General features: G+C 40.4%; 1 protein-coding gene across 1 annotated transcript in view; it reads left to right on the top strand.

Annotated features, from left to right (window-relative positions):
* Positions 1-26,992, top strand: part of LOC136858083 (mucin-17) — a 103,029-nt gene that overhangs the window by 14,233 nt on the left and 61,804 nt on the right. Inside the window, exon 3 of the mRNA XM_068225292.1 lies at positions 1,134-12,035. Within this exon, the coding sequence (XP_068081393.1) occupies positions 1,134-12,035 (10,902 nt within the window). The remainder of the gene's footprint in view (positions 1-1,133; positions 12,036-26,992) is intronic.

The raw sequence follows: 26,992 nt of genomic DNA, 5'->3' as shown, positions 1-26,992 counted from the left end.
TTGACACGCAGGCAGCCTTAATGGTGTTAGATCGAAATGCTTGTACACGATGCCCGAGGCCATAAGATTATTAATATTACCCGGAGGTCCCGGGCTCGATTCAAAAATATGTAAGGGATTTTTATACGTATAATTTAATGATTCCTTAAGCTCATCCGACGGGCTGCCTGGCCGAGACAGTAACGGTGTGCTCGGTTCGCCCGGAAGGACGTGGGTTCGAATCCTCGTCAGGAAGTTGTAAAATTTAAGAAACGATATTTCCACTTCCAGAGGTGCACATGGCGCTGAGGTTCACTCAATCTGCACCAAAAATGAGTACCAGGTTAATTCCTGGGAGCAAAGGTGGCCGGGCGTAGAGCTAACCACTATACCCCATCAAGTGCGAGGTTACGGATAATGGAAGCCTTTACCTTCCACTCCTCCAAGGGCCTTCGTGGCTGTACGGATATCACTTTGCGTTTTTAAGCTCTTCCAAAAGTATTGGGTACTCATCTTTTCACGTCACGATTGAGTGTCGGTCCCACTAAGAATCCTATAATAAAGTTAGTCCGCGTTCGGACTTAGCAATTCAAATAACAAAGAATATGCAGTGCCTCAAATATATTTCTTAAGCGAATTAATGGACTAACTGTATTAGATACTGTATTTTTAATACAAATTTAGACTGTCACATTGATTTCCCGAAGCAATTTATCGTAAAGATCGCATAATTTCAGATCTAATTAACAAATAGTATATAATATAAATAGAAAATATGCACCCGTATTGGTAGTTGATTTTGTTACTGACAAATCTATAATAAGATTATCAAAATAACTTATTATCAGACATTGTTCTCATCGTTTGGTGCTTCGATAGTAGCTTGAATTAATATTTTCCACTTCAAATATTAAATTACATGGATAATTCAACAGTTATATTAGTAATAACCATATTTTCTGGCGAGGTTATAGATAGAGCTACACACAATGTTTATCTTCTTTACAGTATATTCATTCGTTGCTCGTATACAATGAAGCGCGATTTTGGAATTGGAATGTTCTGGAATGTACGAATGTTAGTTGAAAGCGAATAGGTTGCGTCGGGTGGCCATGCTTGTCCCCTTTCTGACCTGTGCTCTTCTTGGTGGCCAGATGTCACCACCGTCCTGTTGGTGGGTGGCGGCCGCTTTCAGGATAAACCCGAAGGCTTGCTCTCGTCCACGGCGCGGACTTTCGTGCAGGAAGGCACAACAACGGAGTATGCAACCCATGTGTTGGGCACCCGCCTCGACCACGGCCGAGTGTATGCACAGGTCCTCAGTACCAGCTCCAGGGTGTTCTTTGATGGACGGGACGTATCACGCAAGACGCTTCCCTCCCTACCACCCTACCTAGCTGACATTGTGAAACCCACCCTCGTATTTCCAGTCCATCAACCCCTGCAAACAAAGGAGCCGGAGGTACCGTTAGGATACACGAAAGCTGGACAGGTGTTCCACACGCAAATGAGTGAACCAAAGACTTCTTTAATCCAGTCTAAATATGCGAGAACGGGTGACGTAATCACGGTGTCCGCGATCAAACCTGATATCTACCCTGAGAATGACAACCACTTCACTCCCAAGGACTATTATAACAAATACTCATCCGAGGAAGATAAAGGGTTCGTTCTAAGGGGAGGGAAACAAACTTCATCAGGAGAGGAAATAGACAATTTGCTGAAAGCCAAAAAGTTGGATGTGTTCAATAAGCGTAACGTGGATAAACAGGCGGCAACTGAAACACAACTGAACGATCTGAAGCCTGCTAAAGTGGTGCGACCGCTGGACGAGCTGCCGACTCTCACTGTGCGACATGACTTCTCGCCTAGTGGCTTCTCGACAATCGAAGAAGAGGAAGATACCCACAAGAAAGACTATACCACGAGCAGATTCAGGACGGGCAAGAACCTCTTCCGAACAGGCCTTCATAAACCAGAAATAAAGAAGCTAGACACAGTCACGTACATGGGGTTCGCAGATTTCACTACAACCGTTGGTGATACTGTAATTGTGTTCATGCCCAATACAGCTATCGGCAGACTAGGTGTTCCTAACAATCAAGGAAGGAAGGCTACGACAATCACTGGAGATGCTACATTACAAACATCTAACCAACAGCACACTAGTGAGCCTATCAGAGTTGTAACCAGCGTGAAGACGTTCATGTCACATAGTCCCGGCATGGTGACACGAACTGTAACTGGACACAGTCTTAGCATGCAGACAGCACTACCCACGATGGTTGTTCTCCCAGAGACACAACCAAGCCCCCCGGCACACCCCAGGGACCAGAAAGGATTTGATCCTGTCTACGTGGTGCAAGCAGTAACCGAACAGTTGCCAGTGCACCAACAACCAGATGAGGAGACTAAAACTACCTTCCTAGCACGTGAACAGGAGTCATTCGCCAAGACTCCGGAACATGACACGGAAGCACCCATCCTTACAGATTACATCGAACCTTCTATCAATGTCGATGATACAGATACTACAACCATAATATTTGAAAATACTGAATCACTGGAGCCTTCCTCGATCCAGTACGAACTCACAGATACGATAGAACCATCATCAGTTCTGTACGAGTTACCTGATGTAGAACCATCTGAAGTAGTGACAGAACCAGTAGCACCGCCAGTATTAGATGAGGACACTACCGAACCGGAACCATCAGAGACTGAAGAATATCGCCCAGCGACTACTACCCCGCTAGAATCTTATAGAACTGCTCAGACTCAGCTGTTCCCCACCGGAGATGCGGAGTACCCACTGGGCCTTATCAAAGCAATTGGTGGAACTGAGGCGATCAACGGAACAACCACTCTCTTCACATCCCTCGTGTATGGCACCAACATAAACGGTGACTACGCTCAAGTTATACACTCCACATCGAACATTTACTACTGCGAAGGTGACAGCAGAGTTACTTTGGAAGTCCCAAAATTGATAGAGCCTTCGACGATTATCATCCATACTCAATCTACAACCATCCCTACGCAAGAAGTAACCACTCCACCACCGACAGTCCCACTGACTGAAGGGGAAATAATTATTACTACAGAGGAGAACAGCATTAGTACCTTCGCTCAAGGGACCACTGAAAGTGTCAGTGGCACCACAGGAGGAGACAAAGTAGGTACCACTTTCCAAGACGACACGCTCAGCACATTGCCCATAGAAGAAACAACCACTCCTGAGGTGGAAATTTCAAATGAAGTAGAGACAGGCCGTAAAATAAATAGTGTCCCTAAAGATCAAATTGTTATTGGAAGCAATGACATACTTCCTCAAGGAACTCCTAAAGATCTTGAGATACCCACAACAACGCCAAAAACAGAAGAACATACCAAAGAGACCGATGTGGGTACTACTGTAGCAGACTCTACTGTGACAACACCTGCTGATGTTCCTACTCCAGAAGAAGTTATCATCTCATCTGGAGATTTCATCACAAGGCTGGTTCCTACAACTGTGTACAAGACATTTACTTATCTTACAACTTTCTTTCTTCCTGCTGAAGGCTCAACTTCCACGTCAGTGAAGTCGCGGGAGGTGGTCAATTCGGAAATAAGTCAAGTGACGCACGTCGTGAGAGCTACAGTAACAGACAATCCCGAAGAGCTATTTACATCTATCAAGAGCTCTGCCGTTGCTGATGCCTTGCAAACGTCAAGTCTCACGCCAGAAATACCAGTCACTCCACAGCTTCCGCTACAGAAACAGCGTTCTACTCAACACACTTTGTCCGAGGAGGCTACCACTACACCTGTGACCCCAACTTCAACCGGCCAGGATGAAGAGGAGGTCGAGCTCATTTACAAGACTTTATATACAACCTATACATACTTCACAACGTTTTTTGAGGACTCGACGACGAGTATTTCTAGCAGACAGGAAGTAATAACCAACGTGAAGACTGCTACAGTTCGTCAAGATTTCTTCCTACACGCATCTGATCCCGCTGTCGCAGGACTTTTCGACAGAGATGACAACTTGATTGCATCCACTGATGTTATTACAACGTTACCCACCAGTGTTGGTGTTGGCCGGCCAACCGAAAAATTCTTCCCAGACAGTGGAACAAATCCCGATGATGATCTCTTTTCGTCTGTGATTGATTCTGTCGATATAGACAATGAAATGAGAGCCACGCCTTCTTTGGCCCAAGATCCCAACGTGATAAAAACATTTTACACTACGTACACTTATTTTACAACAATTTTTGTGGACGGAGAAACGACCATATCCAGCCGAACAGAAGTATATACGAATGTAGTGTCTCCTACCAGCGTAAGAGAAGTTGCAACAGACTCCATAGTTCCTACAAGTTTCCCAACATTGGAGACAGCTATTGAAGAGTTATTGTTGGATGAGGATAAGGTTCTTAACGTCGTAGATGAAACTCCCACACTGAGGTCACCAAAGATTGAATACAGCAGCACGATAATACGAGACCATAATAAGATAGCGATGAATGAGATTGATGATCACTCAGATATTATTTCTTCCAAACCCATACTAGGAGGAATTGATACCGCTTATAAGAATACCGCAAAATATGAGAGCGAATACGCAACAATATCAAGAGTGCAAAACGATCAGAAAAATACTTCAGTGAGCATCAAGTCCCCCATTTTCTCGCGAGGAGCTGACGACGATCAATCAGAAATTGTAGTACACAGCATGAGTAGTTCATCAGGTGGCAGCGAGTCCATAATGCTGGAACCTCTGGACGATCAAATAAGTTCAGAGAGTAACACTGAAGAGCTCCACCCATCACCTACTCTGCTTCTGCAGACCAGTTACACTACCTTTACCTACTTCACTACGATATACAAAGGTAGCACGTCGAGTGACGTAGTGAGTCGTCTAGAAACAGTAACTGATATCGTTACCCAGACCATTAGTCCTCAGAGAACTCTCTTGCCTTCAAATACTGTAGCAGTGGAAGATCCCTCCCTCCCCATCACATATTTTACCACCTACACGTACTGGACAACGTTGTACAAGGAGGGAACTACTGTGGTGACCAGTCGAGAAGAAACAGTCTCTAATGTGGTAACTCCTTCTTTACAGACGACGCCCACGTCATCAATAGAGATCACTCCAACGGCAACTACGCAACTTCCTGAGCCAATTACGTATTACACAACATATACGTACTTCACAACTTCGTACATCGGTAACAGTACCGTTCTAAACAGTCGACTGGAGACGGTCACAAATATTGTCAATAGTACGGAGACAGTGGCAGATGATGTACAAGCTGGAAGAGCTATAGGTACTAGCGTTGCTAACCAAGAACTGATTGGTACTAGCAGTGTTAAGACCGAGGTTCCTGCACTTGAGCCTACCGGCTTGCTTTCTACTGTGGTCAATAGCATTGTAGAAAACGGAATTACAACTCTTTTCTCTACTGACGTGTACGGTACGTACATTGATGGACTGTATGCTCAGGTTCTTGAGAGTACAACCCAAGTGATCACTCCTACCCCAGTCCCTCAACCTACACTGCAAACTGGCATCGTCTCTCTTAATGAGGGACAAATCATTGACGCTGACGGAGTGAGTACAATCTACTTCACCACTCATGCTATTGGCACTATTATTGACAACCTCTATGCTCAAGTAATTGAAAGTACTACGTCTCTTCGAGTGGATACAGCAAGACAATCAGAAATCCTGGCGGCATCTCCTAGTACTGAGTCAGGAAGCAAATCACACAAGACGGGCCTAGTTCGACTCATAGCAGGTAGTATCGTTCAGAATCAGACTACCACTTTCTACGAGTCTCGTGTTTTGGGAACCCTTATCGATGGAAGATATGCGCAAATCATTGAGAGTACCTCAAGTTTCAAAGTCGCTGTTAACCCCACCTCAGTTCCTGTGGTGTCAGAAATTGCAGTAACTTCTACCCTTAGTCCAGATGTGGCAGTAACGAGTACGGCTCTTCCTAGTACCACACCAAGCGCTGTAGTTATAGAGAGTTCAATAAGTGAAGATGGATTAGGAACTGAAAAGGGAAGTGAAGAAGAAGACCATGAACATGAGAGCGAGGATGGTGAAGATGATGACGATGATAAGAATGCAAGCCGAGGGAAAGGTCGAGTTAAATCTAGGATTAGCTTTTCCCCGCCGAAGAAAACTTTCACTCCTCAAATTCGCCCGTTTGCGTCTCGAAATAGGCAGCCATTCAATCCATCCCGACGAAAACCTCCTGCTGCCGACAGTGCTACAACCATAACTCGCACGAAACTGACGCCCACCATTACTGCAACACCGGCCGCAAAACCTGGCGAAGGACGTGGGCGATTTTCTGGTAATCGTCGTACATCATCACAGTATTATAGTTCAACAGATGTGAAACCTACTGCATCTTCTGGAAGTAGGAAGTACTCCCGAGGACGTGGTACTTCAAGTGTTGGAAATACATTTTCTTCTTCATACGGCACTGCACGGGGAAGATCATCCGGACGCATTGCCCCAACCGCCACTTCTGGGCCAGGTGGTTCATCTAGACGAGGTAACTTCAGGAGTTCAAGTTCTATCCGTGGTAGTTCAGTGTCTCCGGGAAGAGGTTCATCCTCTCCGGGATATTTCGGAGGAAGATCATCACGCTTCTCAGTTCGCCCAACTCAAGTGAATTCGCGCCTATCGCCTACAAACGCATATACTACCCCACCTATAGATGTGACAGGTGATCTTGATGAATTCGGAACAACTCTCATGACGGAAGAGACCCCTCAGTTTACAGATAATGAATTTGAAACACCTACGTTACCGCTTCCAACCACTACAGAGTCATCAAGGAGAACTAATCCACTCCTGAGATTCAGAAGACCACCTCTCAACCGTGGGACACAAACACCTGCTAGTACAGCAAGACCAGCTTCTACCACAGCAAGAAAAAGTACACTTTCAAGGAACAACAACAGACTTACGACCACATCCAGACCAACTACTCGTGCCCGACCTACTCAGAGTAATAGGTACTCTCCTATATCAAACAGACCGCGACCGGCAAACAGCTTGTTCCCACCCCGAGGATTGTTCAGACGTCCAGGACAAGATGAAGAGGAAGAGGAAGAAAAGAATGAAGAAGAAGAAGAAGAGAATAATGGTGAGGAGCAGGAGAATGGTAACGTTGAAGAGGAAGATCAACAGGGGGATGAGGAAGACATTGGGGATAATGATTACGAAGGATCTGAGAGAAAGGAGAAAAAGACTGCAGCAAACAGGAGAGTTGGGCCTTTGAACACGGTTCAAATAAAGCCTTTCGTAGGTTTTAATCGGAGGGCACGTACAAAACGTCAGGCTACTCGAGATACTACGTCAAGGAGTTACTCGTCCAGATTTCGGCGACCAGGTTCAGTAAATAACCGTAAGAACAGTCAGCCTGTGGCCCAGGAGCGGGTTGATATAGAAGAGGAACCTAAACCACTTCCAGATCCACCTAAATCCAAGTCCAATGGACGTTATTCCGGTAGATCACGCTCTCAATCGCAGCAGACCAACCAACCGAGAGTGAAACCTACTGCAGCGTCTGCGAGCTCGTCCAGATCTCAGTTTACCCTAAGAGAAAATAAAGACTCGACCACTTCAACTCGCTCTGGATTTCGACGACCTTCTAACACCGCAACACGAAGACGAGGGAACAAAAATTCGGAAGCAACGACTACTGTAGCAAGACCGAAACCTCCCCGCCTTCGAACTCAGCAGAAGGAATCTAGCACTCACACGCGGAATGGGGGCCGTCAAAGGTACTCTAACACCAACACCAACACCAACACTAATACGAACACAAACAGCCGGCGTAACACCAATGCACGCAGCCGCTACCGCACAAGCGAGACTCCAGATCTTGACACATACACCTTCTCCCAGTCAACTTTTGATGGCACGATTACTGTAACGCATCACATTCCAACAGAAGTTACAATTCCAATAGTGAACGGTAAGGTGACTGAATATCGTAATGTTGTGACTGCTAGTGCCAGTACAGAAGTTCTAGGTCCACATCAATACAGTACAGCATTTGCCAAAGATGGTAACACTTTATTAATGTTAACCAGTGAAGTAACTGGTACTCTTCCAAATGGCGTGACCGAAGTGACGCAATTCGTCCTACACGAAACACCCACAACAAGTGTTACTTTCACTCCAACTACAATTCGTGGCAGAAAAACATCTTTCTCGCATATAATTCCTAGTACTGTTTATGACGTTGAGCAAGTGGTAAACACTATACAGCCCCAGATAGCGCCAAATGCACCTCTTGCTAATATTCTGCTATCACAACTGCTATTAGGCAATCTGGGAGGTCTTCAACCGAACCTAAATCCCCTTTTGGCTCTAAGTAACGCTGCTGCAGCACCACCTCCGACACCAACCACAGAGTACAAGACAAGAGCTACCACCTATGTGACTACGGTCACGAAAGGCACGTCTACAGTGATCCCACTCACTTTCAGAGGCAAACAGATCCTCACTACCATCGTGGATAGTTCCGAGGAAGTAATCACGGCCACAGAGTTCATCACAGACACCGTTGTTATCACTCCAACTGCGACTCTGGCAGCAAACAATCAGTTGAACTCTTTACTAATACCAGCACTTCTTCAGGCCCAGTTACTTGGTAACCAAGGAATGCAAGCACAGCAAACTAGTAACAATCCCCTATTAGCAGGCCTTCAACCGCAGAATCCTCAGCTTCTGCAGCAAGCTCAGCTATTACAGGACCCACAGAAGAATGTGTTCCCTGACAACGACGATGAGTTAGCTTCCATAGAAGAGGAGAAAATTCCTTCAAGGCGACAGGGAAATCGACGCCGACAGAGGCCATCAGAGGAAACAGACCGTCACTCTCGCGAGTCAGAAGGAGAGTCTTCACTACAGGAAGAAACCTTCCAGAACTCTAAAGAGGAAGACGTTGGCCATTCCTGGAAACCTGCACGAAAGAAGAGTACACGAGGAGACAGAAAACCTCCAGATCCACCTCCAGCTCCTCCTGAGACGAGTGTGGTAACATTATATGTTTCCGGCAGACGTCCTGGAGAGTTCAGTACTGTAGTATCCACAGTTACGTTAGGTGAAGAAAGTAATATACGTAAACGTGACGTAACACCACCGAAGTTGCGCGTAGAAACCTCTGACTTTCCAACACTTGGTACCTCTTTTCCAGACACTGATGTTTTTGTTATGTCTGCCATTAATGACATAACTCTTGAAAGCAGTGAATCCGAAACACAATCTCTAGAAAGTATTGTGGGTGATGTTAGTCGACATGTCTCGATCGATCCCTCTTCTTCACGAAATTTTGTTGGAAAGCTTTCACGAACACTCAGCAGAAATAAGGATACATATACTACCATAGATGAACCATCAGGCATTGAGGATACTACATCTAATGAAGAGAGTTCTTCCTCTAATACTACTAGTCAAGGGACCGGTCATTTTTTATTGAATGGCGCCGCTGAGTCAGCCCCACTCAAGCGGAAAGGCGCCACCCACATTCTCCGGGGCCATGACATTCCCGCAAAGCACGAAAACAGTTCTCTTAATCGTAAGAAGCGAAGCACCTCTACTGATAACACAGACAACACTGACAACACTGACAGTCCACCAAAGCAACGCAAGCGCATACGAATCCGAGTGCCCGTTCACCGTAAAAAGGCTAGTCATGAAAATGAGAAGGAAGTTCTTTCCCTCTCTGAGGCTCAGCAGATGGACCGAGTGACAGATATGGAACTGGAGTATACGGCTAAAGAGAAACAATCCTCATTTGTTAGCCTTTCAGATTATGGAAAGAAACTTGCTAGAGAAGATACTTCCCAAAACAAAGATCATCACCGTAAACGTATTATAGTGACGCGTAGAAGAAAACCACTTGGAGATCAGACTTCCTCTTCTATACCTAGCTCATACACCTCCACATATGAGAAGGAGTCAAAGGATACAAAGCCTAGTGCAAGACGCCGCATTACCATTACCAAGAAGCGCCCTGTAGCTGTAACTCCATCAACCACTAGGCGCCGAATAGTTATCACTAAGAAAAGGCCAGTTACTCCGAAAGCTGTTGGATATGAGGAAGACATTATCACACCAACATCAGTAATTGAATCTACAATTAATACAGATTATCTATACAAATATTCTGTTCTGAAAAGGACTAAACCTACCCAAAGTTCAGTGACAAAACTTTCATCTCCACCGCCTAGATTTATGAGTGGTAATATTCCAGCAGCATTCAGAGTACATCTTAATAATGATGACAACGATGATGAAGAAGATTCTACTGAATCTATTGGTACAGATCTCACAACATGGACAGAAGGAAAAGGACAGCAGCCTGATGAAGTTAAACCTGAAGAGCAATCGTTTGATGACGTTTCAGAAGAGACCCTTGGCACCACCATAATAGAGGATAGGAATACTCAGGGGAAGTCTGTACAAGAAGGACTTTCAGAGCTAACCAGTGAGAAAGCAGTCCCACAATTTTCTGAAACTCCACACTCAGAAGATGTGTCTGAGGTACATGAAGAGAAACATGATCAATTTTCAGCAGTCAATGATGAAGAAAATATGACAGATCGGGATGACTTTAGAAGTACCACTTCAAGTGCTGAAGTAACGTCATCCACAAATGTGAGGAAAGGCCATGCGCTCGATTCTCCTATTTTCCACATCAAACCATTCCTTGAGAGACCTTATAGCAACAAGGCTTTAAATAAGGCGTACCAATTAGCCAAAGAGAAGACTACATCACTTGCTCCTCCGACAGAAGCTCCACAAATAACTGAGGAGGCCAGTAGCTCTCTTGAAACATCAGATGGTTCAACAGAGAGTGGTTCTGGTATTGTCCTGTTAGAAATGATGCAAGATCCAGTTGAGACAACAACAGCTGATGAATACAGTATATCAACCACTAAGGAGGATTTTGAGACAACTCCTGGTAAAGCAGACTTCATTGAACCTCCAGCTACAACATCAACTCTGCCAACAGAGGGTACTACTGGTATGGATCTCAACGGCGAAAAAGAAGAAGTAACGACAGTTTCTGAAGACGCAAGCACAGATAAAATTAATGAAGAGACCACCACTACATCTGAAGAGAGTGTCATAGTGACTACGCCTGAGTCAACGTACGAGGGACCACGTTATATTCGCCCCACGAGATTCAGTGTCACACGGCGTCCTCCAAGAACCAAAGCAACATTCCTAGGTCAACGAAGACGTGCATCCTCTACTTCATCAGCTCCTAATGCAGTATCACCTAGCACTACAAAGTCTTACCGATATCGGAAGCCTACATCAACCCGAACTTTTGGACGACTAAGCAGGACCAAATCAGTATCTTTCGTTTCACCTACAACTACAACATCTGAAGAATTAGCAACTCAAGTGCCTACAATAGAAACTGCAGAAGATACATCTACTACTAAATATGAAGCTTCCTCAATTATTTCAATGGAATCTATGGAGGATACATCTACTCCTCCATATATTACTACCCCTAGTTCTAAAACAGAGGATGTAGAGGACACTACTACCCTCATGCATGTTACTATACCATCTTCTGAAGTAAAGCCTGTGGAAGACACAACCTCTCCCATATATGTACACATGCTATCTCCAACAGTTGAGCCTGTAGAAGACACGACTATCCTTCTTCCCATAACAGAGCCCTTGGAAGCAGCAACCAATGAATCCACAACGTTACCAACTGTACCACCACTGATGGAACAGACAAATAATACGTTACCAGAGACCGAACAGAACCTGACTTCCTCTGCCCTCCCGATCTTAGAGAGCAATTACTATCCTGTATCCACTCCTAGTGAACCCCAGTACCTGACACGAACTGTGACTCGCACCCGACTTAGGACGTACACATACATAGTGACACGAGTTGCAGGTACGGAGCAGCAAGTGACCTCCACCACAGAGGTGAAGCCCCATGTGACAACAGTGACCATTACACAACCACTGCCATCCCAGACTGTGGTAGCAACAGGTGAGTGTTCAACTTCTCTTCTTCCCTGTCTCTCTCTTTCACTAACTAGGCTCCATTCATAGCTATGCTCTTTAATAATATTATTTGAGGAAGGCCATATCCTCACTGATATTTGATTTTTGCATTTTGGTATATTTGTTTCGAAATGTTCAAGATAAAGAAGAGTAGCAGTGACACAGCAAAAATTCATTTTTATTCAGTTCTCCTGTATTGATTAAGTAAGAGTAAGATACATTTGGAAACCATAAACTCTGAGCTGATTGCATAATTTGTTTCTTAATTGTAGGCTCATCTTTTGCATCTGTCCTATCCAACTTCCCTTAGTTAACATTCCTATTTCATGAGACTGGTCTCTTTTTTCAACCACACATCATTTCTGACGGATTACGATCCTTTATCAGTAGGGCTGATATGTTTCATTTTAAACTTTTAAACATTCAAACTGTTCCTAAACTCATGTGTACCGAGCTCGATAGCTGCAGTCCCTTAAGTGCGGCCAGTATCCAGTAATCGGGAGATAGTAGGTTCGAACCCCACTGTCGGCAGCCCTGAAAATGGTTTTTCGTGGTTTCCCATTTTCACACCAGGCAAATGCTGGCGCTGTACCTTAATTAAGGCCACGGCCGATTCCTTCCCACTCCTAGCCCTTTCCTGTCCCATCGTCGCCATAAGACCTATCTGTGTCGGTGCGACGTAAAGCAACTGGCAAAAAAACTCATCTGTAAGTCAGTCGTCAAATGGTTAGAAAATATTACAGTTCAGATGTCCAAAGTTTCCTTGCATTTTGATGTGAGATACATGCAAACCCATTACCAATTTCAGTCATTTAGAACTATCAACCAACAAGTCCACCACCGTAGTGTAATGGTTAGTGCTATTGGCTGCCATCCTCGGGGGCCTGGGTTCGATTCACGGTACTACCGGAGATTTAAGAACGGCAGGAAGGCTGGTATGTGGTTAAAATGATACATGCAGCTCATTTCCATTCGGGGTATGCCTGAAAAGTAAGGACACGAGTTTATTATCAACGAAAACAAGTTAGAAGAGGGGAGAGAAAGTTCTAATTCGGTCGTACAAAATGTAATACTCCACAAGTGTGCAATGACTTACCCTTACAAAGAATTTTATATAAACTCATATTTCTAGTAGTCATTTGAATTTCAGTGAAATCACTTAGGGCCTATAGTTCTAGTATTATTATAAATTTTCTTAATTTTCCTCATTTCATATTTTATTTCTGGAAAGAAAACTATATTAAAACACACGAGAAAAGATGAGCATAATACACAAAACAAGGAAAATACTAAGAAAATACACTTATGCAAGGACGGCTGAAGGTAATATAAATGGACGGAGAACAAGATGTGGAAGATTCTGGAGAACCCTACCTGGATCGTAACCTGAATACACTCAAACTCTTGAATTATACACTCGTATTCCTTAACATACTATCTATTAAACATAAAACGTCTATTCTTTGAAATTAGAAATTAAATATACTGTCAAAATACAGAAATTTATGAAATACAAAATTCTTAAATCAACTATTTCACTATGGAGTGTGCACAGGCACTTGGGTTCGTGGTCCGGCCCTCAGAATCCGGGATGTTCCGTGCACCAAATAGACGCCGAAAGGTTTAAAAGGAATTTAAAACTTTAGAACCAAAGGTTAACAGTGCCAACTTAGGAAACACAAGTAAGCTAGATTCCGAAGACATGACCATACATATAATGGATACGGCGGCGTCATATACTGCACAATTGTAAACCTAGTTAACTGAATATTCTTTTAGTTCAGTGGGCTAGCCCACATGAAAACAAAGTAAATTACAATGATATGAGTTACTTTACAAGTAAAATATTAAGTTTGCCTGCTCCCGCAACAAACTGCGTATCATAGCACTGAAAAGCGCATTTTCAATTGAATTAGGGATTTTCAAACAGTCTTCATCACCATTTTACGGCGCAGAACCAATATTCCGTGGTCTTAATAATAATAATAATAATAATAATAATAATAATAATAATAATAATAAAAAACAGCAAAAAAATATTCCCCACTTTACACACGTAACCCCAAAGATAATACACTGTTCTTTAGAGTACATTTCTCTTCAGGACAGATATTTGTAGGAATTTTCTATTGATTTCTAATTTGCTATCCAGTTTGTAATGGTTTGACGATTTCATTCTCTTTCACAATTCTGCCGTCAGAACATATTCCATGAATCCTGAATCGCTCTGTTCCTCTTAAATGAAATAAAGTAAGCGATTCTCATTTAGGTATATTAAGTTTACTTAGTTGCACACAGATTGTTTGTTGTTTTCTTCCAAAAACCATAATTCTTATAAAGAAGTACAACAGTACTCTATACCGGTACCCCTTGAGTAGGCCTTCAGGTGGACAAACATCTCAAACAACATAAAAGTACCTTTTGAAGCAAAATATGACCAAGATTGTTATTCAACCAGTGCAGTAACAAAGAAGAAAAATATTTATTTGTATGGCTCTTTTAGTGAAGGATTCATTACATATCGAGTGGAAGTTCAATTCTGTTACGGTACTTTTGTTAATGATCTACTCATTTTAATACATCTGAGATAAAATATTAGACTGTAAGGTTACTTCAGTGATTCTGCTATAGATTTTGACATCTCTGCAAGAAAGATTTCGACAACTGGGATGTGTGGTCTTAGACATCCATTCAACTCCATTTCCATAACTGCGTGTAATTAGATTATACAGAAATCAATATGAAACGTAGATGCTAATAACTGCTTTAAGTAGGCAATGTATGAACATTTTCATTACAATCCTGGTACCTACTATAACTTATGAACATATACACACATGTTCAGGTTACATTCTATACCATAATTTAGCTGCAGAAAATGAATACATTCAACACTTCTCTTAATATTTTAAATGGTGATTTAATCTAAATGCGGAGATGGCTACTGGCTAATTAATTATAACCCGTTTATTACAAAGTGTTATTTGTCCCACATGGAACATAAAAATTGCTTTTACACAAATGAAGTGAAAAATCTGCGGTAAATTAAGAAATACCGTCGTTACTAGAAATAAATATATATATGTACTTACGAGCTGTAGACAGGACTCCCTTATGTTGCATTCCGCTGCTCGTGCCGTCTTTTGTTTCTTTCTTCAGGTCCAGGGCTAGCATCGACGAATGGGAGTGCTATGTCTTTGAATTCTCATTATCTTTGTCCATATCAGTAGCGCGGGCACTTCAAACAGCAAAATAGCATGATCCCTGGACCAATAAGTATATCGTTTAACGAATGAGTTAGGGCACAAAACAAACGATAAACACGAAGAAAACGACACCTAATTAATTCAAACAACTTCAGTGAGCAAAGACATCACACACGAAAATGTTAGACAAACAAAACACATACTGAAGCGCTGCCACGAACTTCATGAGCAAGCAGTTTACATGATGAGTGTGCTATTTATTGAAATTATTGTTACATGATTTACAATGAAGTTTTGTAGGTTTCTTGAGGAGATGTGCAAGCTATGTTTTGATTTCCGATATTGAATCCCAGAGATGAGAGCCACTGCGTATGTTTCAGATTCTGTAGCATTGAAAGTACTTCTGGAATAAAGTACAACAGATATTTTTCCCGTATGACGTTTGCTGATAATAAAAAAAGAACATATTTTGCCTACATTATCAACTCTTTCTGAAATAGAGTAAACAATGACCATCTAGACTAGAATATGTTAAGGATATCATTTTCAAACTGAGCCTAGTAGGTACATTTTTCAAGAGATAAGGGCTATCTTACAATGGGTTACGGAGCGCAAACATATCTACGAAACGTCGCTGTAATATTTGTCCCAAATGGAACATAATAATTTTTTTCACACAAATAAAGTCTAAAATCTTCGTTAAATTAAAATAGTAAGAAATATTTTACTTGCAGAGAATAATATGAATAGGCCTACATACATACAGTGTTACCGGAAGGAACCTCGAAACGTGGAATTCGCTCTATACACGGGTATTGAAACTCGCTTTGGCTAGGTGCGTTACAAAGCTTCTGCGCATGTTTAGTATTCTGAAACTCAACACGACTATGCTCGGTGCTCAACCAAGACCAATTACCAAGACCGACTACAATATCATACTGTAATATCGAAACCAAAATGGCGGACGTCGTGGGCGCAGTAGGTGCCGACTGATGGGGGTTAGGGTAGCACGTAATAACTTCATTTCGAAGATAAACCGTCGCATAATAATAATAATAATAATAATAATAATAATAATAATAATAATAATAATAATAATAATAATAATAATAATAATAATAATAATAATAATAATGTTTTACGTCCCACTAACTACTCTTCACAGTTTTCGGAGATGCCGCAATTTAGTCCCGCAGGAGTTCTTTTACCTGCCAGTAAATCTACCGACACGGCGCTGACGTATTTGAGCACCTTCAAAAACCACCGGCTTGAGCCGGGATCAAACTCGCCAAGTTGGGGTCAGAAGGCCAGAACTTCAACCGTCGGGGCCACTCAGCCCGGCGTCACATTAAATTACTTTCCTTGATACCACTGAAAGTGTTACACAATATCTAGTTTAATCCGCCAGAAATTACGAAAATATCATATACATATTTTGCCAACGGAAGTAATTTAACATGATAAATGTAACATAATAGGGAAAATCAGTGTTGCACCTATGAAAACGCTTCGCGAACAACTACTCATCACATATAATCAACTAGAATCACATATATCCTGCTACAATAGATGGACAGCCCCACAGCAAAAGAGAACAAGAAGCTGATTATTTAGAAATTTCACTTAGTCAAATAACGTTTTCTCTTCTATTTCACTTCGCTGGATAGATGGAAATACACAATAAAACTGTTAAATTTATATTTATAACATCATTTTGAATGTTTAAAAATAATTTAAGTTGCAAAATTCGTCAATTTATTCACTCTCATGAGAACTATGAAACATAACGTGTTGCCTTATTTTCGAAGTGGTGAAAAATTTCTAATGTTCAGCACTCAATGAAAGGGAAGTACACTCAAAATTATTATGCTATCCCAAAGAACGGCCCTGGTGATGTTAAGCCTTCCTTACTTGGAAACTCTTAAAACATATGTTGACATATGAGTATAAAAACTCTATTGACTCGAAACAATTATGTCTTTAACCTATATGGACGAGCTTCAGTTTGGTGTAGACTGATTGATAGTAGATATCCATAGCATGAATCGGAAGGTATTGGTACCATAAAACCCCTGCGTTAAAAACGCAGCTAATCCCTGCAAGTCACTACTTCTTCTGTGTAACGGTGTACAGATTGCTCCATCTGTCACACTATAAGTTTTGTTATACTCCAAGATGCAGCCAAACTTTTCCGCAGGCAACCATAAGTTCTTGTAAAATACAATTGCATCTAAATCACGCGACACTTTGAAGCACCTAGACACTGACGGAACATCACCATGACAATTATCATCTATCTAAATGAATTGGTTTCGTTTTTTGAGGAATACGAATAGGTTCTCCATTTAGAATTAAGAAAAAAGTCTTCCCTAACCTCATACTCTTTCTCAGATGATACATGCACACTATTTTTTTGTCGAAATATTCACGATGTATATTCTTAATCCACTTCTCTCTTAATGTTTTATTCCTTAGAAAACTTAAGAATAGTTGTATGAGAGGCATTGCCGTAGTTCGATTTTAATCTGGTTCACAACACGATAAAAACAAATACATTCGCACATTACTGCGTGTAATTACAGATCCTACGTGTCCACTGACTCACATAAATAGTCTCACACACTTACATTCTACAAAAAAACTAATATTTATCTTCAAAATTCATGAAATTACACCGACTGAATAAGGAAACAACAAAAACGAATAGGCTCACATTTTTTTCAATTGGAAAAAGATCGTCCTTAACCACAAATTTTGGTTTCCCACATCCAACAGTTTGATCGTTGACTTCTAAACTTTCCCGGTGAATATTCCTTATCTATTTCTCCCTTAAAAATCTATCCTTACGGAATTTAAAAGTTGAAGTATCCGCAACCGTATAATTCGATCTACAACCACGAACGCAGCAGGAACGACCCATTTTGTGAAATGTTACAGCACGACAATATAAACACTACTATACACTAAAAATGCCATCATATACACCATACTAAAAAATCGTTATAGATTACTATTTGGGCCGATGACCTACGATGTTAGGCCCCTTAAAACAACAAGCAGCAAGATTACTATTTCACCAAATATATACTTTATGCTTCAATGACTCGATAAAAATAACACGTTTTAACACAATGTAAATATAGATATAAACCAACCACATCTCACAAACTTCGCCTATGGAGGCGCCATTTTACTCTCAATCAATAGTAGCATTAAAGTCTTATATATTGTAGTCGGTCTTGCAACTACAATACCTCAGACGTCAGACCTTAATCGACTTATCGAAACTGCACACAATGGTGCCAGTTGGAGTGCTAGTATGTGTTTGTTTTGATTTGTGTAAGTCGTGAGGTTACCAAATATTTACGGAAATTTTAATATTATTATTCGAAAATTATATATATTTAAAATGCTATAGAGCCTCTTTCAGTGCTGTAAGAATCTGTTTCTTCATTTTTCAAACGTATGTATTCGAACAATTCTCGTGATGATACGGTTACTGTCCTCACGTTCTTCTCAGAAACTGTTTTCTCTATATTTTCACTTACTTGTGAGTATGTGTATAGTTTAATTAGATGGGTCGTATGTGTTGTGTGCCTGAATGTAAGTCCAATTAGAGGGGCAGAGCAAAAGCTTCAGTTGCCATTGATGCTTTCACGGACCGTACCTATAGACATGATGTAGGCTTTTGGGCTTATGCCGTGTCAAGAAAATAAGGTGAAATTATTTACGTTTCGCAGAGAACTGTGCTCTGCGTCATCAGTTGAGTGCATTAATCATTTGATGTCAAATTTATTGTTAGGGAAGATACAACATTATACCCATAATAGGTGTTGATACAGTTGAATGCCACGCAAACCTTTGAAGTTTACCTAATAATGCCTATCTCAGCATTTTCCGCAATTAGCCAACGTACCTAACTACAAAATTAAGAAAGATCCGAAAAATCGCGACTCAGAGTTACGACTGAGATATGAATTCTTGTAAACGGGTACAAGAATGATGTAACTGAATAATTTTTAGTGTTTTACAATGGAGGTACGTAAAAGAAATCTAACCCCATTTCTCATTAGTCGAAATGAGGATTGCCTTATTTTTATATAAATTGCAAGAGGGCGATGTACCATCAATTCAGATGAGTTTTAAGGTGACTAGTGCTTGAAATAGCATACGAAATGTGTGGTATTTAATATCATAGTACCTACTCAGTATTTCAAGTGGATTGTGGAGAGTTGAAATGTTGTTCAAGAAATGCATTTACTTGCATGTTTTACGAAATACGATGTGGTTATGATGTTACATGGTATTTCATGTAAGATTAATAATGTTATCCGTTGACTTCTTTTTATCTTATTTACTGTACGAAGTTTCATGGGTGAAATACGCGTGTGTGTTTCAACCTGACGTTGATAAAATAATTTTCCGTTCGTTATTTTCCCACTGAAATTACAATTAGAATTACATGATAACGTTGCTTTTGGTGCATAATTATTCATATTTTGAGTTAATGGGTTGTGTTTCATGACGTTTGACTTGTGATGTTTTCTTTAAGTTACTGCGAATAACCATACATAACCTTCCCCTTAACTTCTCATGTCGCCAATCGATGTCCGCCATGTTTTTTCTGGGTTGCGGTCTGATGTAATTGTAGTTGGTCTTGGCTCAACCAAGACCAACTCCAATCTATCAGACCTTAATGCAGCATCTAACATGGCGGAAATTTTGGGCCACTGTCTGCTGTGAGATGCAACTGGACATTAATTCCTAATAATATAATTAACGCCGATAACGTAAAGTTGTTACTGCTAATGATACATTCTCTCAATCAGTCATTACTGATCTGCGTTTAGGGCAGTCGCCCAGGTGGCAGATTCCTTATCTGTTGTTTTCCTAGCCTTTTCTTAAATTATTGCAAAAAAATGGAAAGTTTACTGAACATCTCCCTTGGTAAGTTACTCATATATCTAATTCCCATTCCTATTGACGAGTATTAGTCCAGCTTGTCCTCTTGAATTCCAGATTTATCTTCATTATGTGATCTTTCCTACTTTTAAAGACAGCACTCAAACTTATTCATCTACTGATGTCATTCCACGCCATCTCTCAACTGACAGCTCGGAACATACCACTTAGTCGAACAGCTCGTCTCCTTTCTCCCAAGTCTTCCCAGCCCAATCTTTGCAATATTTTTGTAACGCTATTCTTTTGTCGGAAATCACCGAAAACAAATGGAGCTGCTTTACTTTGGATTGTTTTTCCAGTTCTTGAATCAAGTAATCCTGGTGAAGGTCCCATAGATGTCTCTATAGGTGTTGGATACAGAGATTTACTACATAAATTTGGAGCTATTTTTAGCATTCTCTGAATGAAACAACTCTTATGGTCTGAAAATTTGGCCTCAGTAGTTGTAAATTTACAGACTGACTCTCTAGCAATATCAACATTGGCAACTTTACTTAAAACAGCAAATGTCTTATCAACGTTTGATATAATAAGGGATTGTCGGAGCCCATATCAATAGTTCTGGAGAGTATCTTATTTTATTAGTTGTAGAGAGCTCTAACTGTTCCAGGACAAATTTTATTTTACTAGTTGTCTCAGCATTAAACTCATAGTCTAACGCAAGTGCATTTTTTCGAAGGTTCGTGAAAAGAGAAAGTTTAACAGTACCGTAAGACCGATATTATCATCAGAATAACTTGTGAGATGAGTTAGCAAAGTATCAAACTTCGTCCAACTGTCACGTTTCAGGTCTTCACAACCATCAGATTCCAATTTAAAACAAAAATACTTTATAGGCAAACACACGTTTTGTGAAATGTTTGAGTTTCAAATGAACTTGAAACCTTAAAACTCACTGAAACGGATGGAACATTAAATGACTCATCATCCACCTTCACAAGTAACACGTAAACTTTCTTCACTATTACAGTGAATGGTTTAACATATTTCGTCTGAACTTCACAGATGAATGGGGTAGAACGGAATCTGTAATTTTGTCACTTTTCCACCACTTACTGAAATCACCTCTAAATATTAAAAACACTACTAACACATTAAAATAACTAGATAACCAATAAAAGAACCAATAAAAGGACACTGGAACATTAATTAAAACACAAAAATATTCGGTGGATAATTAAATCGCGAATTCCAGTAGCAAGATAACCTCAATCAACCACAAACGTGTGGCGACCATTTTGTCACGTATCGATATATGCATTCAGGTCTTATAATATTGTAGTTGGTCTTGGCTCAACCTCACTGATACACTTTCGGGGGTGTTCAGTCTCCGAGAAGCGCCTGCGTTGTTCGTACTGTGGATGTGAGCAGTCTCACATTACAAGCTGCTTGACGGCGTATTTCAAATGTGTTTCTGGCCAGGGTAAGGAATCAATAAATAGAACAATGTATAAGCACAGAGAATGTAGGTTCATTGCTCCAATGCTTTATGTGAGAAACAGCCACCAGCATTGGGCGCTGAGAAGGAAGGACATGCAAAGCACATAATCAAACAAAACAAAAAAGGACAAGATAGTACACCAGTCTACAAAATACAACAGACAAGAGTAGGCTACATTATTTCTCTTGAGTAGGCCACTTTTCCATATTTTTCTTCTTTCTTTTTTTCTTTTATAATTGTTCCGATTAAATTAAATGGTGCATATATACATCTGAATATGTTGGATATGAGTTCCTTGAGTAGATTATTGTATGTCAACAGAATGTGATGAGCAGAGCTGTGAATAGAGCCGTCTTCTTATAACTGTCTAACATTAGAGTTCTCAGTTTGCTAGTCATTTTAAATTAATTTTTACTGTGCTGTGTACCATACATGCAATGTTCCTCTTGTGTATTTAAGACTTTGTACAGTTGTATATAAGTAGACGAACGTATTCTTATTAACCTCTGTTCGCAGCATTTACTGTTGTTTTTATGTTATAGACTGTAAAATGTATGAACTAAATACAGTACTGGTAATGAATTCATTCTGGGAGAGCAATCTATTATAAGTAAGGTTTATGCATGAATAATTTGTACAAATTGATGTAAGTTATATATGAGTTTGTATGTTCATTTCCACTTAATTTCATCCATTTCTATTGGAGAGGTACCGGTACTATACTTGATTAACTGTCTTCTGTAAATTATGTGTACTATGAGTGAATTTACTAGGCCTATATCAGTATGATTACTGTATAATATTAATGTCTAATTTTACATACCGGTATCAGTACTATAAAAATATGAATGACGAATGGTATTAATGAAATGTTTAAAATTTCTGTTTTCTCAGTTATTTTATGGACTATGGCAAGTGCTGAAACAAACTGATCAAATAAGCGTGGAATGTTAACACTAAACAGGATCATTACCGGTATTTCTAAGAGACCAGGCCCTTAGTCTCCAAATAACAATTACATTACTTTACCTGTACTATACTTAAAGTTTGAACTTTTAAAGAAGGGTATTACTATGTACTTTTTTAAATGATAGATTATTATTTATTACAGCTTAACTAACAGGATATTCGTCAAGGAGGAGACACAAGAGAATAAGAGCTCCTCCACCACAGTATAGTTACCTACACTTAACATACAGCACTGAGTGACTTGTGACTATTTATGCTGAGTGATAAAGTTTTAAATTCCTTATTGGTTTATCTCCTTTTTCAATTTTGTTTTATTGACAAATCAATTATCGAAATTATTTTGTCTAAATGTGTTTCTCCCTTACATAGATACCAAACTATGGATGAAGGCAGTATTCATATGATATAGTAACATTTGTAAAATTGCAATAATGTCACATTTAAATACTTTGTGGAAATTCACCTTGTACAATCTCCTTTAATGTTATGACATTTCACATTTCGAATCATCTGTTGTCCTTCTGATTTGTGGCATTCCAATAATATGCTGTAAATTTTAACACAGTGCCACTGATACCATATCTCCCCATTAATATTTTAAATCCTAATTACAATATATTAATCTCTTTAGGTTTGAATCTCATCTCTACAAAATTACTTCACTTCATTTCCATTCTACAAAATGTATTTTTGAATCATTGAATCTAGTTGTTAAATATTAATGCATGCTGGGCACAGTGTTTTATAAATTAGGAAAGTACATTTGCACAGAATATTAGACAATATACAAAGGAAGCTAACAACTGTGCTATCCCTAGCACCTAAAATTAACTACAGAAACAGCTACCAGTACATGATCTAACTTATGATTCAATTTTTAAAAATGAAAATTCACTTTCCTTACTACATAGCGAATAAATTAATATTTTCAGCCATAACTCCGTTCCACAAATTTTGAGAAGCTGAATGTTATGGTGAAAAGAACATGATTTCTATATGATTTTAGAGTCATATAACCATAAAATTAAAATTCATTCATCGGTTCTCTTTTTGGCTTATCTTTCATACTGCGTTACAGAGCATCCCTTTTTACTATCCAGCAATAATCGCTTAACATGGCAGCACTCCTTTCCCCTTTGTAACTTTGCTCCTTTACTGAAATAACCTGGTGAAAATTCATATCATGTTCATCGCTCACAGCACCACAATTTGTCGGGAAAAAATCCAGGTGTGATTGAAAAGATCCATTGCTAGCGATATATTGCAGATGTTCATAAGAATGCATCATATCATCCACAAGTTATTCGAGATTTTCCACTCTGAAGTTTCCTAGAAAACTATTCGAAATATTCTTAAAAGATTGCCATGCTGTGTTCTCCTTGTCTTCTAGTATTAATTCGAACTGAGTATTTTTTTAGTTCTCTGATCTGTGGACCAATAAACACAGTAGCTTTCACGTTTTTTTCCAAACTGAGCTTGGGGAACTTTTGACGTAAGAAAGCGAACGCAGAGACAATTACATCTAAAGCTTTTACAAAACTCTTCATACGCCCCCAATTTTATATGCGGTGCCGGAAGCAAAACTTTGCTTGGCGCTATCAATGGTCCTTGCATAACATATTTCATTCCAGGAGTTAATAACTGTCTCTTGGGCGAAGTTTTCTGCGAATAGTGTATTTCTTTATCACGGGTATCCCACTCGCACAGGGAATAACAGTAATTGGTGTAACCAAAGTGCAGTTCTAATTTAATATTATAATATGGCAATAACGTTAAAATCCCCACAGACTTCCCACTGGTGTCTGTCATAGTCTACTCCTATCAAGATGCTGTCATGTATGTACACGCTTCTTTTGTTGTATTGGTAGCATACACCACAGGAATAGAAGGAAACTTGTTACCATTGTGTAGAAGTACTGGCGGTTTTCCCTCTCCGTAGTGGCCCGCGTGCGGCCGGGTCCCGGCCTTGAGACAGTGCCTTCCCGTGACCATTGTAACCAACATCGATGCACTGTGGACATATCCCTACCAAGTCTTTCTGAGATTTTGCGGAAATAAAATCCACCTTAACGTAGCACTATTACACGGACTCGTTCAAACTCAGTAAGCTGCAGATACTGCCTTCTTAATCTCCTTAAACGCGTGTTTGACACACTTACCTCACAATGTCAATACCGGACAATGACTAACGTTCACGAAGGGTACAGCGCGCGCGTATTTAAAGCCAACTTGTTTGTAACGTCATAGTAGCGCTACTCTTCGTCGACTAGCGCGCAAACCTGAATAGGCGTCATCTTTCAGATGTGCAAACACGCCTCCTGAATTTCATTTATCTAGAACAACTTCTTCTTGGTGTTGCGATTTCGTTTTCTGCCAGTGTAGTATGACTGATGTTGAATTAATGTTAACGCGGCAACGCTCATTATACATTTAGAAGATTCCAATCATCTACTATACAAACCAATTAACATATGGATATCCCTACTCTTTGAATAGGACATGATGATTATGTCATGAACGAATAATCCCAGTTCAATTAAAGTACGAAGATACTGTTTAAAATTGGTTTACTCAACTGAATGAAATAGATAATTATAAATACTACCTTACTCTACATTTAGGTACACATATTCCAAAGAAAATACTAGAAAGATAATTCAATAATTTAAAACAACCACTAAAGAGAAGGAAATTTACTTATAGTTGGCATCTTCACTCCAATGCCTCACATCTCTATACTTTCCCTTATCTTATTAAATATTTCAGGAGAGATCGGATTACAAACCATCAAAATTATCTACAGGCGCAAGGGTTAAAGAGATGTGGCAGACCCAGATGCACACGGAGGTATAGGACTTCCATGTGCCATTCTTAAGGTGATGACCAAAGTCCTTGCAGAAAAGACTGGTAGCACTTAATATTTTTTGCTAGTGGCTTTACGTCGTACCGACACAGATAGGTCTTATGGCGACGATGGTATAGGATAGGCCTAGGAGTTGGAAGGAATCGGCCATGGCCTTAATTAAAGCTACAGCCCCAACATTTGCCTGGTGTGAAAATGGGAAACCACGGAAAACCATCTTCAGGGCTGCCGACAGTGGGATTCGAACCTACTGTCTCCCGGATGCATGCTCACAGCCGCGCGCCTCTACGCGCACGGCCAACTCGCCCGGTGGTAGCACTTATTATTACATAGCATGCACACGCACTGATGGTCCGACTGATGGTATTTCTTCTTTATGCACATTCTGTTGTGAAAACCGTGCACGGCCATCGTTGTTACGTGTCGCAATTCGTACGAACCTCTTGTCCGATCTTGGAAAGATCTTCGCGTCAGTAGCAACAACTCATACCATATTTCATTCCTCTTCTTTGTCATATCCCGCTGCAAGTTCTTCACATCCGGATGTAGATGGCAGTAACAAGTCCTCAGTAAATGGGAGTTCACCTGCCAGATATAGAGTGGACGCCATGGCGTGAATTCAATAAGCACAAGGCTCTCTTGAGGTAGATGGCTTTGATCTTTTCCATATTCACCACGTTTTTGTATCTGAGGCGTTGTCATATGCTCTCCAATCAATATGTAGCTACATGCGTAATGTTTAACCTGAACAATTCCATCGCCGTCTTCAGTGAAATATTTCGGAATTGTCTTATATCGCTTTTGGCTTTCATGGCAGCAGCCTCTCTCTCCTTCTTTTTCTCGCTCGCATGAAAAGTGAAAACATTTCCCGATATTTGAAGTGTGTCACTGATGTAAGAGGACTGTTTTTGTAATATATCGGCACCGGTTTATCCCCTTTTCTGAACGATATTAATACCGTCTTTGCCTCATTTATTTGCAGTTCAGCGAGCTCGATAACTGCAGTCGCTAAAGTGCGACCAGTATCCAGTAATCGGGAGATAGTGGGTTCGAACCCCATTGTCTGCAACCCCATTTTCATAACAGGCTGTACCTTAATTAAGGCCACGGACGCTTCCTTCCCACGCCTAGCCCTTTTCTGTCCCATCGTCGCCACAAGACCTATCTGTGACGGTGCGACCTAAAGCAACTTGTAAAATAAATATATATGCAGTCCATTCTCTTTCGCCAGTCTACTAACCTGTCTATAGCTAGTTGCTAGTCCTCCTGATCTAACGAAGCCAGTGCCTTGTCATCAGCATAGATGTAGATCTTTACAGTCTTTGTTATGGTCCGTATGATGTCCGCTGTAACAATGTTGAAAAGTAAAGAGCTTAGGGGTTCCCCTGGAAGATTCCGTTCGTTTGCTGTATGATTTTCGACTTAGTTAAGTTGTCGATACTTTTACGTGGTTATTACTTAGCAGCTTCCTGATGAGTTTAGACATATGGTATTTTTCCCTA

This window comes from Anabrus simplex, chromosome 1, assembly GCF_040414725.1.
Source record: "Anabrus simplex isolate iqAnaSimp1 chromosome 1, ASM4041472v1, whole genome shotgun sequence".
Lineage (NCBI taxonomy): Eukaryota > Metazoa > Arthropoda > Insecta > Orthoptera > Tettigoniidae > Anabrus > Anabrus simplex.
This window is presented reverse-complemented; position numbering and strand designations above follow the sequence as displayed.